At 52.0% G+C, this 18,281-nt stretch overlaps 3 protein-coding genes across 3 annotated transcripts in view; all 3 read left to right on the forward strand.

The window, feature by feature from the left end:
* The window catches only part of LOC306767596 (midasin-like), a gene marked incomplete at both ends in the record, with an annotated part of 11,393 nt that extends 5,301 nt beyond the window's left edge, over positions 1 to 6,092 (forward strand). The window contains 6 exons of the mRNA XM_079255671.1: positions 4,833 to 5,044; positions 5,126 to 5,229; positions 5,303 to 5,447; positions 5,532 to 5,628; positions 5,837 to 5,950; positions 6,053 to 6,092. Coding sequence (XP_079111797.1) covers positions 4,833 to 5,044; positions 5,126 to 5,229; positions 5,303 to 5,447; positions 5,532 to 5,628; positions 5,837 to 5,950; positions 6,053 to 6,092 — 712 coding nt within the window. The remainder of the gene's footprint in view (positions 1 to 4,832; positions 5,045 to 5,125; positions 5,230 to 5,302; positions 5,448 to 5,531; positions 5,629 to 5,836; positions 5,951 to 6,052) is intronic.
* Positions 1 to 18,281, forward strand: part of LOC306767481 (midasin-like) — a 206,627-nt gene that overhangs the window by 94,732 nt on the left and 93,614 nt on the right.
* The window catches only part of LOC306767597 (midasin-like), a gene marked incomplete at its 3' end in the record, with an annotated part of 63,196 nt that continues 55,384 nt past the window's right edge, over positions 10,470 to 18,281 (forward strand). Inside the window, exons 1-8 of the mRNA XM_079255672.1 lie at positions 10,470 to 10,595; positions 11,028 to 11,135; positions 11,302 to 11,453; positions 13,761 to 13,939; positions 14,025 to 14,233; positions 16,624 to 16,770; positions 16,854 to 16,995; positions 17,067 to 17,201. Of these exons, the coding sequence (XP_079111798.1) occupies positions 11,109 to 11,135; positions 11,302 to 11,453; positions 13,761 to 13,939; positions 14,025 to 14,233; positions 16,624 to 16,770; positions 16,854 to 16,995; positions 17,067 to 17,201 (991 nt within the window). The 5' untranslated portion in view covers positions 10,470 to 10,595; positions 11,028 to 11,108. The remainder of the gene's footprint in view (positions 10,596 to 11,027; positions 11,136 to 11,301; positions 11,454 to 13,760; positions 13,940 to 14,024; positions 14,234 to 16,623; positions 16,771 to 16,853; positions 16,996 to 17,066; positions 17,202 to 18,281) is intronic.

Here is an 18,281-nt window from a genome sequence, read left to right on the forward strand (position 1 = left end):
CCGGGTCGTGGGTTGTTTATGGTGCGGGTCGTGGGTTTGTTATGGTCCGGGTCGTGGGTTGTTATGGTGCGGGTCGTGGGTTGTTATGGTGCGGGTCGTGGGTTGTTATTGGTCCGGGTCGTGGGTTGTTTATGGTCCGGGTCGTGGGTTGTTATGGTGCGGGTCGTGGGTTGTTATGGTGCCGGGGTCGTGGGTTGTTATGGTCCGGTGTCGTGGGTTGTTATGGTCCGGGTCGTGGGTTGTTATGGGTCCGGGTCGTGGGTTGTTATGGTGCGGGTCGTGGGTTGTTATGGTGCGGGTCGTGGGTTGTTATGGTGCGGGTCGTGGGTTGTTATGGTCCGGGGTCGTGGGTTGTTATGGTTGCGGGTGTCGGTGGGGTTGTTATGGGATGCGGGGTCTGGTGTTGTTACGGTCCGGGGTCGTGGGTTGTTACGGTGCGGGTCGTGGGTTGTTATGGTGCGGGTCGTGTGGTTGTTATGGTGCGGGTCGTGGGTTGTTATGGTGCGGGTCGTGGGTTGTTATGGTGCGGGTTCGTGGGGTTGTTATGGTCCGGGTCGTGGGTTGTTATGGTCCGGGGTCGTGGGTTGTTATGGTGCGGGTCGTGGGGTTGTTATGGTCCGGGTCGTGGGTTGTTATGGTGCGGGTCGTGGGTTGTTATGGTCCGGGTCGTGGGTTGTTACGGTCCGGGTCGTGGGTTGTTATGGTGCGGGTCGTGGGTTGTTATGGTCGGGTCGTGGGTTGTTATGGTCCGGGTCGTGGGTTGTTATGGTCCGGGTCGTGGGTTGTTATGGTGCGGGTCGTGGGTTGTTATGGTGCGGGTCGTGGGTTGTTATGGTCCGGGTCGTGGGTTGTTATGGTCCGGGTCGTGGGTTGTTATGGTGCGGGTCGTGGGTTGTTACTGGTCCCGGGTCGTGGGTTGTTATGGTCCGGGTCGTGGGTTGTTATGGTCCGGGTCGTGGGTTGTTATGGTCCGGGTCGTGGGTTGTTATGGTCCGGGTCGTGGGTTGTTATGGTCCGGGTCGTGGGTTGTTATGGTCCGGGTCGTGGGTTTATGTCGGTCGTGGGTTGTTAAGGTCCGGGTCGTGGGTTGTTAAGGTCCGGGTCGTGGGTTGTTAAGGTCCGGGTCGTGGGTTGTTATGGTCCGGGTCGTGGGTTGTTATGGTCCGGGTCGTGGGTTGTTATGGTGCCGGGTCGTGGTTGTTACGGTCCGGGTCGTGGGTTGTTATGGTCCGGGTCGTGGGTTGTTATGGTCCGGGTCGTGGGTTGTTAAGGTCCCGGGTCGTGGGTTGTTATGGTGCGGGTCGTGGGTTGTTATGGTCCGGGTCGTGGGTTGTTACGGTCCGGGGTCGTGGGTTGTTATGGTCCGGGTCGTGGGTTGTTATGGTCCGGGTCGTGGGTTGTTATGGTGCGGGTCGTGGGTTGTTATGGTCGCGGGTCGTGGGTTGTTAAGGTCCGGGTCGTGGGTTGTTATGGTCCGGGTCGTGGGTTGTTATGGTGCGGGTCGTGGGTTGTTACGGTCCGGGTCGTGGGTTGTTACGGTCCGGGTCGTGGGTTGTTACGGTCCGGGTCGTGGGTTGTTATGGTGCGGGTCGTGGGTTGTTATGGTCCGGGTCGTGGGTTGTTACGGTCCGGGTCGTGGGTTGTTATGGTCCGGGTCGTGGGTTGTTACGGTCCGGGTCGTGGGTTGTTATGGTGCGGGTCGTGGGTTGTTATGGTCCGGGTCGTGGGTTGTTATGGTCCGGGTCGTGGGTTGTTATGGTCCGGGTCGTGGGTTGTTATGGTCCGGGTCGTGGGTTGTTATGGTGCGGGTCGTGGGTTGTTACGGTCCGGGTCGTGGGTTGTTATGGTCCGGGTCGTGGGTTGTTACGGTCCGGGTCGTGGGTTGTTACGGTCCGGGTCGTGGGTTGTTATGGTCCGGGTCGTGGGTTGTTATGGTCCGGGTCGTGGGTTGTTATGGTCCGGGTCGTGGGTTGTTATGGTCCGGGTCGTGGGTTGTTATGGTCCGGGTCGTGGGTTGTTATGGTGCGGGTCGTGGGTTGTTATGGTGCGGGTCGTGGGTTGTTATGGTCCGGGTCGTGGGTTGTTATGGTCCGGGTCGTGGGTTGTTATGGTGCGGGTCGTGGGTTGTTATGGTGCGGGTCGTGGGTTGTTATGGTGCGGGTCGTGGGTTGTTACGGTCCGGGTCGTGGGTTGTTATGGTCCGGGTCGTGGGTTGTTATGGTGCGGGTCGTGGGTTGTTATGGTCCGGGTCGTGGGTTGTTATGGTGCGGGTCGTGGGTTGTTACGGTCCGGGTCGTGGGTTGTTATGGTGCGGGTCGTGGGTTGTTATGGTCCGGGTCGTGGGTTGTTATGGTGCGGGTCGTGGGTTGTTATGGTCCGGGTCGTGGGTTGTTATGGTGCGGGTCGTGGGTTGTTACGGTCCGGGTCGTGGGTTGTTATGGTGCGGGTCGTGGGTTGTTATGGTCCGGGTCGTGGGTTGTTATGGTGCGGGTCGTGGGTTGTTATGGTCCGGGTCGTGGGTTGTTACGGTCCGGGTCGTGGGTTGTTATGGTCCGGGTCGTGGGTTGTTATGGTGCGGGTCGTGGGTTGTTATGGTCCGGGTCGTGGGTTGTTACGGTCCGGGTCGTGGGTTGTTACGGTCCGGGTCGTGGGTTGTTATGGTCCGGGTCGTGGGTTGTTACGGTCCGGGTCGTGGGTTGTTATGGTCCGGGTCGTGGGTTGTTATGGTCCGGGTCGTGGGTTGTTACGGTCCGGGTCGTGGGTTGTTATGGTCCGGGTCGTGGGTTGTTATGGTGCGGGTCGTGGGTTGTTATGGTGCGGGTCGTGGGTTGTTATGGTGCGGGTCGTGGGTTGTTATGGTCCGGGTCGTGGGTTGTTACGGTCCGGGTCGTGGGTTGTTATGGTGCGGGTCGTGGGTTGTTATGGTGCGGGTCGTGGGTTGTTATGGTGCGGGTCGTGGGTTGTTATGGTCCGGGTCGTGGGTTGTTATGGTGCGGGTCGTGGGTTGTTATGGTCCGGGTCGTGGGTTGTTATGGTCCGGGTCGTGGGTTGTTATGGTCCGGGTCGTGGGTTGTTATGGTGCGGGTCGTGGGTTGTTATGGTCCGGGTCGTGGGTTGTTATGGTGCGGGTCGTGGGTTGTTATGGTCCGGGTCGTGGGTTGTTATGGTGCGGGTCGTGGGTTGTTATGGTCCGGGTCGTGGGTTGTTATGGTCCGGGTCGTGGGTTGTTATGGTGCGGGTCGTGGGTTGTTATGGTCCGGGTCGTGGGTTGTTATGGTGCGGGTCGTGGGTTGTTATGGTCCGGGTCGTGGGTTGTTATGGTCCGGGTCGTGGGTTGTTACGGTCCGGGTCGTGGGTTGTTATGGTCCGGGTCGTGGGTTGTTATGGTGCGGGTCGTGGGTTGTTATGGTGCGGGTCGTGGGTTGTTATGGTGCGGGTCGTGGGTTGTTATGGTCCGGGTCGTGGGTTGTTACGGTCCGGGTCGTGGGTTGTTATGGTGCGGGTCGTGGGTTGTTATGGTGCGGGTCGTGGGTTGTTATGGTGCGGGTCGTGGGTTGTTATGGTCCGGGTCGTGGGTTGTTATGGTGCGGGTCGTGGGTTGTTATGGTCCGGGTCGTGGGTTGTTATGGTCCGGGTCGTGGGTTGTTATGGTCCGGGTCGTGGGTTGTTATGGTGCGGGTCGTGGGTTGTTATGGTCCGGGTCGTGGGTTGTTATGGTGCGGGTCGTGGGTTGTTATGGTCCGGGTCGTGGGTTGTTATGGTCCGGGTCGTGGGTTGTTATGGTGCGGGTCGTGGGTTGTTATGGTCCGGGTCGTGGGTTGTTATGGTGCGGGTCGTGGGTTGTTATGGTGCGGGTCGTGGGTTGTTATGGTGCGGGTCGTGGGTTGTTATGGTGCGGGTCGTGGGTTGTTATGGTGCGGGTCGTGGGTTGTTATGGTGCGGGTCGTGGGTTGTTATGGTGCGGGTCGTGGGTTGTTATGGTGCGGGTCGTGGGTTGTTATGGTGCGGGTCGTGGGTTGTTATGGTGCGGGTCGTGGGTTGTTATGGTGCGGGTCGTGGGTTGTTATGGTCCGGGTCGTGGGTTGTTATGGTGCGGGTCGTGGGTTGTTATGGTGCGGGTCGTGGGTTGTTACGGTCCGGGTCGTGGGTTGTTACGGTCCGGGTCGTGGGTTGTTACGGTCCGGGTCGTGGGTTGTTACGGTCCGGGTCGTGGGTTGTTACGGTCCGGGTCGTGGGTTGTTACGGTCCGGGTCGTGGGTTGTTACGGTCCGGGTCGTGGGTTGTTATGGTCCGGGTCGTGGGTTGTTATGGTCCGGGTCGTGGGTTGTTACGGTCCGGGTCGTGGGTTGTTACGGTCCGGGTCGTGGGTTGTTACGGTCCGGGTCGTGGGTTGTTATGGTCCGGGTCGTGGGTTGTTACGGTCCGGGTCGTGGGTTGTTACGGTCCGGGTCGTGGGTTGTTACGGTCCGGGTCGTGGGTTGTTATGGTGCGGGTCGTGGGTTGTTATGGTGCGGGTCGTGGGTTGTTACGGTCCGGGTCGTGGGTTGTTACGGTCCGGGTCGTGGGTTGTTACGGTCCGGGTCGTGGGTTGTTACGGTCCGGGTCGTGGGTTGTTACGGTCCGGGTCCGGGTCGTGGGTTGTTACGGTCCGGGTCGTGGGTTGTTACGGTCCGGGTCGTGGGTTGTTACGGTCCGGGTCGTGGGTTGTTACGGTCCGGGTCGTGGGTTGTTATGGTCCGGGTCGTGGGTTGTTATGGTCCGGGTCGTGGGTTGGGGACGCGGCTCCGCTTCGCGCAGGACACTAGTTTTCATGATGCTGATGTTTTCTCCAGGTACAAGCCAGTAGACCACCGGCAGATCTTGCTCCCTCTACGGGAAGCTTTCGAAGACCTTTTCTCTCAGACCTACTCGAGAAAGCAGAACCTCACCTTCCTCGGTCACGTGCAGACATGTTTTCGGGGGAAACGTTGGCAGGATCTGCTGAAGCTCATGGACCATGTCTGCAAGTCTGCTCTGGCAAAGGAGGTGCAAGACAAATCAAATGGTAGTGTGCCTTAAAAGTAGAGGGAGATAAGTGGTGATTGTTTGCTGTGTGGTAGAGCCGTTTCTTCTTGTTTCTGTGCAGCTGCGTCTCTGCAGGAGCAGTGGGAAGTACTGGCATCCAAGCTCAATCAGACCCAGCAGCAGATCCGTGCTTGTGAGACAGCCATGGTCTTCGCTTTCGTGGAGGTAAAGGCTTGAATAAATGCACAGACAAACTCCAGCATCAGTAGATGAGAGCTGAGTTGTGTGTTGTCCAAAGGGAACGTTGGCTCAGGCCGTGAGGAAGGGACACTGGATCCTACTGGACGAGATCAACCTGGCAGCTGCAGAGACCCTCGAGTGTCTGAGTGGACTTCTGGAGGGCACGGCTGGATCTCTGGTGCTGCTAGATCGAGGAGACACTGGTGAGGACATGACGGGGATGTCATGACATCCTTGTGAATTCAAGATCCTGAGGAAAGTTATTGCTGTTGTATTTCTGATTCCAGAGCCCCTGGTTCGCCACCCAGACTTCCGACTCTTTGCCTGCATGAATCCAGCGACTGATGTGGGCAAAAGGAACCTTCCTCTGGGCCTCAGGAACAGGTGAGAACAGCCCAACATGAAGTCAGCACTCAACAATTTATCTAATGTTGGAAATCATTCATCTTCACAATGAGTATTCTCACTGAGAGTTCTAGGACCTGACTAATTCCTGAAACAAGACTCCAGATCTTCAATATGTTGTTATGGATGTCAGACAGGAGCGAAATGCAGCATGCTTTACGGTAACCTGTGTCCTCCCTTCCTCCAGGTTTACTGAGCTGTATATAGAGGAGCTAGAGACCGAAGGAGACCTGCGGATCCTGGTCTCAGACTACCTCAAATGCTTAAATCCACATCGCAACATCATCAGCGGTATCATAAGGTTTGTTTGTTTTTATGTTAAATTTCAGAACAGATGCAGACATACTAATGGACCATGACCTGAACTCAGCATGACATCAGCTTGACAGGGTTTGTTCTTCAGATGTTGGCAAAATACAATGTTTTCATATGATTCACTCTGAGGAGAGATGGTGGGAGACGCACTCACCTCCTCCTTCATCCACACCACCAAGGTCGGACCTCTTTTTCAGTACTGTGACAGATTGAACAAGGTGGAAACATTTTCCTCCATATTGACATGAAGCGTCACACACCTGCCGCAGGCCATGATGAGAATCCACTGTTCCACCTCATCACCATGAGAATCTCCCGTTCCACCTCATCACCATGAGAATCTCCCGTTCCACCTCATCACCATGAGAATCTCCCGTTCCACCTCATCACCATGAGAATCTCCCGTTCCACCTCATCACCATGAGAATCTCCCGTTCCACCTCATCATGATGAGAATCTCCTGTTCCACCTCATCATGATGAGAATCTCCCGTTCCACCTCATCATGATGAGAATCTCCCGTTCCACCTCATCACCATGACAATCTCCCGTTCCACCTCATCATGATGAGAATCTCCCGTTCCACCTCATCACCATGAGAATCTCCCGTTCCACCTCATCATGATGAGAATCTCCCGTTCCACCTCATCATGATGAGAATCTCCCGTTCCACCTCATCATGATGAGAATCTCCCGTTCCACCTCATCACCATGACAATCTCCCGTTCCACCTCATCATGATGAGAATCTCCCGTTCCACCTCATCACCATGACAATCTCCCGTTCCACCTCATCATGATGAGAATCTCCCGTTCCACCTCATCATGATGAGAATCTCCCGTTCCACCTCATCACCATGAGAATCTCCTGTTCCACCTCATCATGATGAGAATCTCCCGTTCCACCTCATCACCATGAGAATCTCCTGTTCCACCTCATCATGATGAGAATCTCCCGTTCCACCTCATCATGATGAGAATCTCCCGTTCCACCTCATCATGATGAGAATCTCCCGTTCCACCTCATCACCATGAGAATCTCCCGTTCCACCTCATCATGATGAGAATCTCCCGTTCCACCTCATCACCATGAGAATCTCCTGTTCCACCACATCATGATGAGAATCTCCCGTTCCACCTCATCATGATGAGAATCTCCCGTTCCACCTCATCATGATGAGAATCTCCCGTTCCACCTCATCATGATGAGAATCTCCCGTTCCACCTCATCACCATGAGAATCTCCCGTTCCACCTCATCATGATGAGAATCTCCCGTTCCACCTCATCACCATGAGAATCTCCCGTTCCACCTCATCATGATGAGAATCTCCCGTTCCACCTCATCACCATGAGAATCTCCCGTTCCACCTCATCATGATGAGAATCTCCCGTTCCACCTCATCATGATGAGAATCTCCCGTTCCACCTCATCACCATGAGAATCTCCCGTTCCACCTCATCATGATGAGAATCTCCCGTTCCACCTCATCACCATGAGAATCTCCCGTTCCACCTCATCACCATGAGAATCTCCCGTTCCACCTCATCATGATGAGAATCTCCTGTTCCACCTCATCATGATGAGAATCTCCCGTTCCACCTCATCATGATGAGAATCTCCCGTTCCACCTCATCATGATGAGAATCTCCTGTTCCACCTCATCATGATGAGAATCTCCCGTTCCACCTCATCACCATGAGAATCTCCCGTTCCACCTCATCACCATGAGAATCTCCCGTTCCACCTCATCACCATGAGAATCTCCCGTTCCACCTCATCACCATGAGAATCTCCCGTTCCACCTCATCACCATGAGAATCTCCCGTTCCACCTCATCACCATGAGAATCTCCCGTTCCACCTCATCACCATGAGAATCTCCCGTTCCACCTCATCACGATGAGAATCTCCCGTTCCACCTCATCATGATGAGAATCTCCCGTTCCATCTCATCACCATGACAATCTCCCGTTCCACCTCATCACCATGAGAATCTCCCGTTCCACCTCATCATGATGAGAATCTCCCGTTCCACCTCATCATGATGAGAATCTCCCGTTCCACCTCATCACCATGACAATCTCCCGTTCCACCTCATCATGATGAGAATCTCCCGTTCCACCTCATCACCATGAGAATCTCCCGTTCCACCTCATGATGAGAATCTCCCGTTCCACCTCATCATGATGAGAATCTCCCGTTCCACCTCATCATGATGAGAATCTCCCGTTCCACCTCATCATGATGAGAATCTCCCGTTCCACCTCATCACCATGAGAATCTCCCGTTCCACCTCATCATGATGAGAATCTCCCGTTCCACCTCATCACCATGACAATCTCCCGTTCCACCTCATCATGATGAGAATCTCCCGTTCCACCTCATCATGATGAGAATCTCCCGTTCCACCTCATCACCATGACAATCTCCCGTTCCACCTCATCATGATGAGAATCTCCCGTTCCACCTCATCACCATGAGAATCTCCCGTTCCACCTCATCATGATGAGAATCTCCCGTTCCACCTCATCATGATGAGAATCTCCCGTTCCACCTCATCACCATGAGAATCTCCTGTTCCACCTCATCATGATGAGAATCTCCCGTTCCACCTCATCACCATGAGAATCTCCTGTTCCACCTCATCATGATGAGAATCTCCCGTTCCACCTCATCATGATGAGAATCTCCCGTTCCACCTCATCATGATGAGAATCTCCCGTTCCACCTCATCACCATGAGAATCTCCCGTTCCACCTCATCATGATGAGAATCTCCCGTTCCACCTCATCACCATGAGAATCTCCCGTTCCACCTCATCATGATGAGAATCTCCCGTTCCACCTCATCATGATGAGAATCTCCCGTTCCACCTCATCATGATGAGAATCTCCCGTTCCACCTCATCACCATGAGAATCTCCCGTTCCACCTCATCATGATGAGAATCTCCCGTTCCACCTCATCACCATGAGAATCTCCCGTTCCACCTCATCATGATGAGAATCTCCTGTTCCACCTCATCATGATGAGAATCTCCCGTTCCACCTCATCATGATGAGAATCTCCCGTTACACCTCATCATGATGAGAATCTCCTGTTCCACCTCATCATGATGAGAATCTCCCGTTCCACCTCATCACCATGAGAATCTCCCGTTACACCTCATCATGATGAGAATCTCCCGTTCCACCTCATCACCATGAGAATCTCCCGTTCCACCTCATCATGATGAGAATCTCCCGTTCCACCTCATCACCATGACAATCTCCCGTTCCACCTCATCATGATGAGAATCTCCCGTTCCACCTCATCATGATGAGAATCTCCCGTTCCACCTCATCACCATGACAATCTCCCGTTCCACCTCATCATGATGAGAATCTCCCGTTCCACCTCATCACCATGAGAATCTCCCGTTCCACCTCATCATGATGAGAATCTCCCGTTCCACCTCATCATGATGAGAATCTCCCGTTCCACCTCATCACCATGAGAATCTCCTGTTCCACCTCATCATGATGAGAATCTCCCGTTCCACCTCATCACCATGAGAATCTCCTGTTCCACCTCATCATGATGAGAATCTCCCGTTCCACCTCATCATGATGAGAATCTCCCGTTCCACCTCATCATGATGAGAATCTCCCGTTCCACCTCATCACCATGAGAATCTCCCGTTCCACCTCATCATGATGAGAATCTCCCGTTCCACCTCATCACCATGAGAATCTCCCGTTCCACCTCATCATGATGAGAATCTCCCGTTCCACCTCATCATGATGAGAATCTCCCGTTCCACCTCATCATGATGAGAATCTCCCGTTCCACCTCATCACCATGAGAATCTCCCGTTCCACCTCATCATGATGAGAATCTCCCGTTCCACCTCATCACCATGAGAATCTCCCGTTCCACCTCATCATGATGAGAATCTCCTGTTCCACCTCATCATGATGAGAATCTCCCGTTCCACCTCATCATGATGAGAATCTCCCGTTACACCTCATCATGATGAGAATCTCCTGTTCCACCTCATCATGATGAGAATCTCCCGTTCCACCTCATCACCATGAGAATCTCCCGTTACACCTCATCATGATGAGAATCTCCCGTTCCACCTCATCACCATGAGAATCTCCCGTTCCACCTCATCATGATGAGAATCTCCCGTTCCACCTCATCATGATGAGAATCTCCCGTTCCACCTCATCATGATGAGAATCTCCCGTTCCACCTCATCACCATGAGAATCTCCCGTTCCACCTCATCATGATGAGAATCTCCCGTTCCACCTCATCACCATGAGAATCTCCCGTCCCGTGGAGACCATCTGCTTCCAGGCTGGAACTGGTTGTGTGTTCAGAGATGGACTGATTATGTTGTGTCTGTGTAAACCCGAGATGAAGCCTAAACCCAACAGAACTCCTCCCTTTCTGTATTATATTCTTCCTTTTCATTCACTCATTAATGTTTGTGTGCAGTTTCTATCTGGCGGCACGAAAGGAGGCCGGCTCCCATCTGGTGGACGGGACTGGCCACAGACCCCACTACAGTCTCCGGACTCTGTGTAGGGCCCTGAAGTATGTGGCAAGAAACCCCTGTCATAATGTGCAGCGATCGCTCTATGAGGTAGGAGTCCTTGGGGGGCAGAGTAGTGGCTGGGAGGATGGTGCTGGGAACAAGGTGGGGGTGAGCAGATTGATGGTGGATGGGGGAAAGGACAAGGTGAAAGGCTGATAATGAGACAGGTTGAGGGAGGGGTCATGGTTGGTAGTGGGTGGGGGCATGGTGGGGGGGCTGAGTGTGGAATGGGTAGGGTTTATGGAGCAGGTGGGGGCATGGTGGGGGCATGGGTGGTAGTAGGTGGGGGCATGGTGGGGACATGGGTGGTAGTAGGTGGGGGCATGGTTGGTAGTAGGTGGGGGCTGGGTGGGGAATGGTTGGTAGTAGGTGGGGACATGGTTGGTAGTAGGTGGGGGGGCTGGGTGGGGAATGGGTAGGGTTTAGGGAGCAGGAAGTTAAGTTTAATTTTGTTACTTGGTGTTTCCTTGTGATAAACAGGGCTTCTGCCTGAGCTTCCTGACTCAGCTGGACCGAAGTTCCCACCCCCTGGTCCAGGAACTGGTGTGTCAGCACATTTTGATGGGGAATACCAAGTGCCTCAAACTGGTGAGACTGAGGACTGGAACTGAGAAACACTGCTTTAACGACACGCGTGTTCCATGTTGCAAGGGAACAGACATGCCTGATAAATTCATACAACCCTTTCAGAGTCGTCGCCACAACAAGCTACCGCATAAACATCTGTAAATACCTCTTTATGTGCTTCATGCAGTCAGTTCCAGCCCCCCCAGGCCGCCTCTGTGTCCAGATGGAGGGCTACTGGGTCCCACAGGGGGAGATGGAACCAGCGCTGGATCCCAGCTACATCCTCACACCCTCAGTGAAACTCAACCTTGGCGACCTCAGCAGAGTTGTGTCCGCAGGGTAGGACAGCTTCCACCTACCACACAGCTTCCCTACAGATCAATGCTGGCAGAGCTAACTGGGAACGTTGGGATCGGAGCGTCTCCAGCCAAAACTGATATTGGACCGAATGTCCCTACAGTTAATGACCTCCCAGCTTTTATGCCTCTTTCTGGTTTCTGTTGAGGATAGGCAGACTGCTATAAATAGATCCTAAAAGGGTGGCGGCGAGGCCGGGCGTGTGGAGTTTGTCCGGATCTGGATCTGGCTTCATGTGCGGTAATCCCTACACAAAGTTAGACAGAAAATAGATTGTAAAGACCCAGATCAGCCGGGCTCAGTAGAAAAGTTCCTCCATGGCAATAATTGTTATGCAGCTGGAGCGTGAGGATGTTCCTACTCGCGTGTTTAAGGTCCGGACTGAGAGCCAGAGGTCACGCTGGATGTGCTTCAGCATCGTCCTGCTGTAGGGCTGGGCGATGTGGCCAAAAAATAAAATCTCAGATTTATTTTAAACCAAATCCCATTTCCAATTTTAATAGATTTTTTTTCCCTTTACTGTAAAGAATTTTTTTTTACAAATGTCAAAAATTATTCTTTTTCAAAAATGCTTTTATTGCAATCAGCCTAGAAGTTTACCTGAATTTAAAGTGCAACTAAACAAGCTGTTAAACTAGATTATAAAAAGAGATGCAGGCGCTGTAAACATTATAAGTAACAACATGTTTGTACTTCGTGCGTTTCCACTGTGAGATAGTTTTTAAGTTTTGATCATACATTTAAGAATAGACCTCATCTCACTTGTGTAACTTTATTCTAAAATAAAAAACGGATAAATAAATAAATAAAAATGCCTCCTCTTGGAAGAAAAATTATTCCTTTTAGAGTATTTTGACATGAAATAACCAAAACAATTTCCCACTTTGGGAATGAGGGAATAAAAATTAATGTTTATTTACACTTAACGTGTGTTTAGAGAAAATTGACCTCTTTGATACAAAATACCTTTTTTTTAAAAAAAAATCCCTGAATGTTATTAAGCTATATTTCTAACATACATGTTTTATTACATTCTTGCTGTTTTTTGTTTAATTTACACATTTTAGGCAGAAAGACGAGCCTGTCGGCTGCATCTGGCTTCAGACCCCTGTGGCATGTGCCCCCTCCCACACTGAAACCCTGCCTTTCCATCACACCTAGAAACTTTGCAAAAACTAAATATTACCATAAAAACAGCTGCTATAAAAGTTTTTACGATCTCAAGAGGTGGTTTTTCAGACAGTTTGATATAGAGCAAGATTGCAGAAGTGTAATGGAAACACTTTTTTTTTTGTTTTTACGTGACGTGACGTGGGGGTCGGAACCAGTTAATTCCCGGTAAAGATGGCGCGGTGTGGAACAAACAACCGCGAATTTCAGAGTTTTAGAAAAGAAAATGAGGGAGAAAAGCTTCGAAAATCCGAAGCAAATTCTCCGCAGCAAGTAGAAGAGCATAAAATAACGCTACGTGCCCACTTTGCATTAACTGCAATTTTTGTAAAATCTCACGAGAGACGAGATTTTACGAAACGTGATGCTAATGTGCTAAACACTCTTTAATGGAAACAACCGCAAATCACAACTGTTGTTTGTCAAAACGTACAAATATCGTTTTTATTTTGCAAAAAAAGTGTAATGGAAACGCAGAGGGGGCGCTTGTCGTACGTTTCTAGCTGCCATGTTGTGTTTATGCGTTTCTGTGGGAAACCAGCAGGAGTCTGACGTCACTTTAAGCTACGGAAGCCCAGAAGGTGCTGGCGGAGCAAAAAAAATCCAGATTTTCATAAAAATAAATCTTCATAAACAGCAAATTCGAATTAATCGATTAATTGCCCAGCCCTATCCTGCTGAAACAAACGGTCTGGATGGCTTTCTCCGTTATTTCCTCCCAAATGATGGCTCAGTATCAGTCATTTCCAAGAAAAAACTTCAGATTTGGCCACAGAACAACTTTCCATTTCGTCTCTGTCCACGTGAAGTGAGACACGGAGGACTGAAATGGACCTGAACCAAAATAAAAGCACAAATCTATAAATGGGATTGATTAACAAGATGCCTGTACATGCCTCACCTCTGGTTGTTGTGTTTACAACTGAAAGCACCACACAGGGAAGCCAGACTGAAGGGGTGTTTTCCTCCGGGCTTACCGCTGGGTGTCGCGTGAGACGCAGACATCGCACATGCCTCGTTCTGGTTTTATCCAAGTCAGCTCGCCATTAGCCTTTACCTTGCTACAACACAGTTACTGATCTGATGACTGATCAATAGTTTGATTCTGGGGCCTCACAGGACTCACCCGGTGTTGATCCAGGGCGAAACCTCGGTAGGAAAGACCAGCCTGATCCGCTGGCTGGCCACAGCCACGGGGAACCAGTGCGTGAGGATCAACAACCACGAGCACACCGACATCCAGGAGTACATCGGCTGCTACTCCTCAGATGACCGGGGCCAGCTGGTGTTTAAAGAGGGTGAGAAGCTCTTTACTTCCCATCTGTCTCATCATCATCATCATCATCATCATTAAGTCTGAAATGTCCCCTCTATCCCCTGCAGGAGTTCTGGTCGATGCCATGAGGAAAGGCTACTGGATCATCCTGGATGAACTGAACCTGGCTCCCACTGACGTCCTGGAGGCCCTCAACAGACTGCTGGATGACAACAGGGAGCTCTTTGTGGCCGAGACTCAAGAAGTCATCAAGGCCCACCCCAGATTCATGCTGTTTGCAACTCAGAACCCCCCCGGTCTGTACGGGGGCCGGAAGGTAAATCCGCATGAAAACACACCTCTTCACACGTTCAGAGCAAGCAGGCAGCGTTCAGCCTCCTGTGCAGAAGGGGAACTTGGTACGGTTTCACCATGTCAGGAGTGTTGCAGGTCAGGCTGAACATCTCCAGTAAAAAGGAGCTAAATCCAGCTGGAAAAGGTCTCATAGTGTTTACATGTAAACGTCTCTGCAAACAGCTGATTCAGCTGTTGCTTCAGAGATAAATGCTACGGTACCCAACCTAGACCTCAACAGCACGTGGAAGAACCGTGCGCAGCACAACTTCCTGGTGGTTCCACACTGCTATCATCTTCCCCAGCACACCTCCAGCATATTTCCACCAGCATCCAGGTAAAAAGCTTTTCCTTACTGCCAGACTTTCCTGGAATAAACAGCTGGTAGACGGAGAGACGTCTGATTGGTGGATCATTCTTGCAGTGTTCTGCATATAACCTGGTGTGCAGCTGCAAACGTCTTTATTTTACTTCTACAAGCTTCTACAAGTTTACTTCTTCAAACTCTTATGTAGTCCGCCATGGACACGTCACTGTCTTTGGATATAGAGTCAAAATGGGAATATGCTTCATAGGTGTGGCAAGCGAGGTTTCCATACCGTTGTCTCTGTTCAAATCTTCTGCAGATATTTCCAAAGCCGTTTCTTTGGCTCTGCCGTCGAGTCCTAGCGTCACTGCCACTGCCTGCTTCTTTGTGTCCAGGTCCATGACAAGTCTCGCCACAGATTCTCGATGGGATTTAGGTCTGGACTCTGACCGGGCCGCTCTAACACATGAACATGTTTTGTTTTAAACCGGTCCATCGTAGCCCTGCTTTATGTTTGGACTCGTTGTCCTGTTGGAAGGTGAAGCTCCGCCCCAGTCACGAGTCCTTTGCAGACTCAAACAGGTTTTCTTCCAACATGGCGCTGTGTTTGGCTCCATCCATCTTTCCATCAACTCTGACCAACTTCCCTGTCCCTGCTGAAGAGAAGCACCCCCGGAGCATGATGTCACCATGTGTGACAGTGGGGACGGTGTGTTCAGGGTGATGTGCAGTGTTTCCGCCACACATAACGTTTTGCATTTAGGCCAAAAAGTGACCAGATCAGCTTCTTCCACATGTTTGCTGTGTCCCCCACATGGCGTCTGGCAAACTGCAAACAGGACTTCTGGTTTTAACGGCTTTCTTCTCGCCACTCTTCCATAAAGGCCAGATTTGTGGCGTGCACACCCAATAGTTGTCCTGTGGACAGATCCGCCACCTGAGCTGTGGATCTCTGCAGCTCGTCCAGAGTCACCATGGGCCTCTTGGCTGCATCTCTTGTCAGTGCTCTCCTTGTTCGGCCTGGAAGGTGGACGGCCAAGTCTTGGTAGGTTTGTAGTCGTGGCAAACTCTTTCCATTTCCAGATATCAGATTGAACGGTGCTCCGTGAGATGTTCAAAGCTTAGGAAATGGTTTTATAGCCCATCCCTGCTTTACACTTCTCCATAACTTTATCTCTGATATGTCTGGTGTGTTCCTTGGACTTCATGGTCTCTTTGCTCCCCAACATCCTCTAACAAACCTCTGAGGCGTCGCAGAACAGCTGGATTTGTACTGAGATCAGATTACACACAGGTGGACTCTATTTACACTGCAAAAACTCAGCCTGAAAAAACAGGAAAAAAATATACAAAAATTAGGTAAATGCAAATGTCCTAAAATAAGATAAATTATCTGCCAACAGAACAAGAAAATTTGGCTTGACAAGACTTCCCAAAAAAAGTAAAAATACTCTTAAAACAAGAGGAATTCTCTGGCATAAAAACTAAGAATTATCTTACCTTTAAAAAAATAAGCATGTGTGTACTCAATTTAATATTTTTAATCTTAGATTTCAGTTTTTGCAGTGGAGGCCAACATTCAGTCATTCAGCAGGCAACTTCTGAAGGCAACTGGTTTCGCTCAGAGAAAAGGAGGCTGAATACTTTTGCACACAAACTTTTCAGTTTTCTATTTGTGGAAAAAATAAAAAATGTGTGTAATTTTCATTGTATTTCACAGCTGTGTGACACTTTGTGTTGGTCTTGTGGAGGGGCGTGTAATGTGTCAGAATGTAGAAAAGTTTAAGGGGTATGAATACTTTTGCAAACCACTGTACATTAACTGCGTAACGTGATTTCTGGAGCAAGAAACCAGGACTTTTTACCCTGGGCAATAAAACCTCCTGGAAATGTTGATGGGAAACCTAAAAAATAGTCGGAGCAGAATCAGCTGTTTGCCAGAGGAGACTTGGCAGGTTTCCATGGTAACTACCCACACGAGGAATAACGGAGTTCTTCTGAACAGAAGCGTGGTCCTGCTAACATGCAGACTGAGCCAGGTGACTCCGCCATCCCCTGTCCTTCAGGTGCTCTCCAGGGCTTTCAGGAACCGCTTTGTGGAGCTGCACTTTGACGAGCTTCCCAGTGGAGAGCTGGAGACCATCCTCCATCAGAGGTGCAGCTTGCCTCCATCCTACTGCACCAAGCTGGTGAAAGTCATGCAGGACTTGCAGGTAACCGCAGCATCTCTGTGGCCGTTTGTTGCTTAGCGCTTCAGGCCCTCTGGGTGTAACCGGGCTACCGCCTCTTCCTCCAGTCACTACGGCGAGGATCTTCAGTGTTTGCGGGGAAACACGGCTTCATCACACTGAGAGATCTGTTCCGCTGGGCAGACCGCTACAGGCTGGAGGAGCAGACAGAGGCCTCTCAGGACTGGCTGCAGCATTTGGCGAACGACGGTGAGGCCCGTCATGTTCAACCAGCTGATTTCAGATTAACCCAGAACTCACAGTGTTGTCTCCTCCATCAGGGTACATGCTGCTGGCAGGACGGGTCAGGAAGCCGGAGGAGGAGGCTGTCATCCTGTCCACCCTGGAGAAGCACTTCAAGAGGACGGTGAATCCTGAGAAGCTGTTTTCCCAGAGGGAGGTCATCCGCCAGTTCAGTGAGTAGAGGACGATGAACTCTCCTAACTGTAGCCTTCCCGTCTCCTGAGCTGGAAAAGTGGCTCCAAACCTAAAGCTAATATACCAGTACTGCTTCAATTCTGCTTTTTTATAAATGCATGAAAGCCTGTAGCTGTAGCTGCTGCCATTTGGTCCGATGGCCGGAACAGGTGGCGGTCCAATGGCCGGAACAGGTGGCGGTCCAATGGCCGGAACAGGTGGCGGTCTGATGACCGGAACAGGTGGCGGTCTGATGACCGGAACAGGTGGCGGTCCAATGGCCGGAACAGGTGGCGGTCTGATGACCGGAACAGGTGGCGGTCTGATGACCGGAACAGGTGGCGGTCCGATGTCCGGAACAGGTGGCGGTCTGATGGCGGGAACAGGTGGCGGTCCAATGGACGGAACAGGTGGCGGTCCGATGATCGGAACAGGTGGCGGTCCGATGACCGGAACAGGTGGCGGTCCGATGACCGGAACAGGTGGCGGTCTGATGACCGGAACAGGTGGCGGTCTGATGACTGGAACAGGTGGCGGTCCCATGACCGGAACAGGTGGCGGTCCCATGACCGGAACAGGTGGCGGTCCGATGGACGGTGGCGGTCCGATGGACGGAACAGGTGGCGGTCCGATGGACGGAACAGGTGGCGGTCCGACGGCCGGAACAGGTGGCGGTCCGATGGACGGAACAGGTGGCGGTCCGACGGCCGGAACAGGTGGCGGTCCGACGGCCGGAACAGGTGGCGGTCCGACGGCCGGAACAGGTGGCGGTCCGACGACCGGAACAGGTGGCGGTCCGACGACCGGAACAGGTGGCGGTCCGACGGACGGAACAGGTGGCGGTCCGATGGACGGTGGCGGTCCGATGGACGGAACAGGTGGCGGTCCGATGGACGGTGGCGGTCCGATGGACGGAACAGGTGGCGGTCCGATGGACGGAACAGGTGGCGGTCCGATGACCGGAACAGGTGGCGGTCCGATGGACGGAACAGGTGGCGGTCCGATGGACGGAACAGGTGGCGGTCCGATGGACGGAACAGGTGCTGGTGGGGTCAGACAGGATTGACCTGGTTCTTGGG

The sequence above is a fragment of the Telmatherina bonti genome (genome assembly GCF_933228915.1).
Source record: "Telmatherina bonti genome assembly, chromosome: 16".
NCBI classification, from domain to species: Eukaryota; Metazoa; Chordata; class Actinopteri; order Atheriniformes; family Telmatherinidae; genus Telmatherina; species Telmatherina bonti.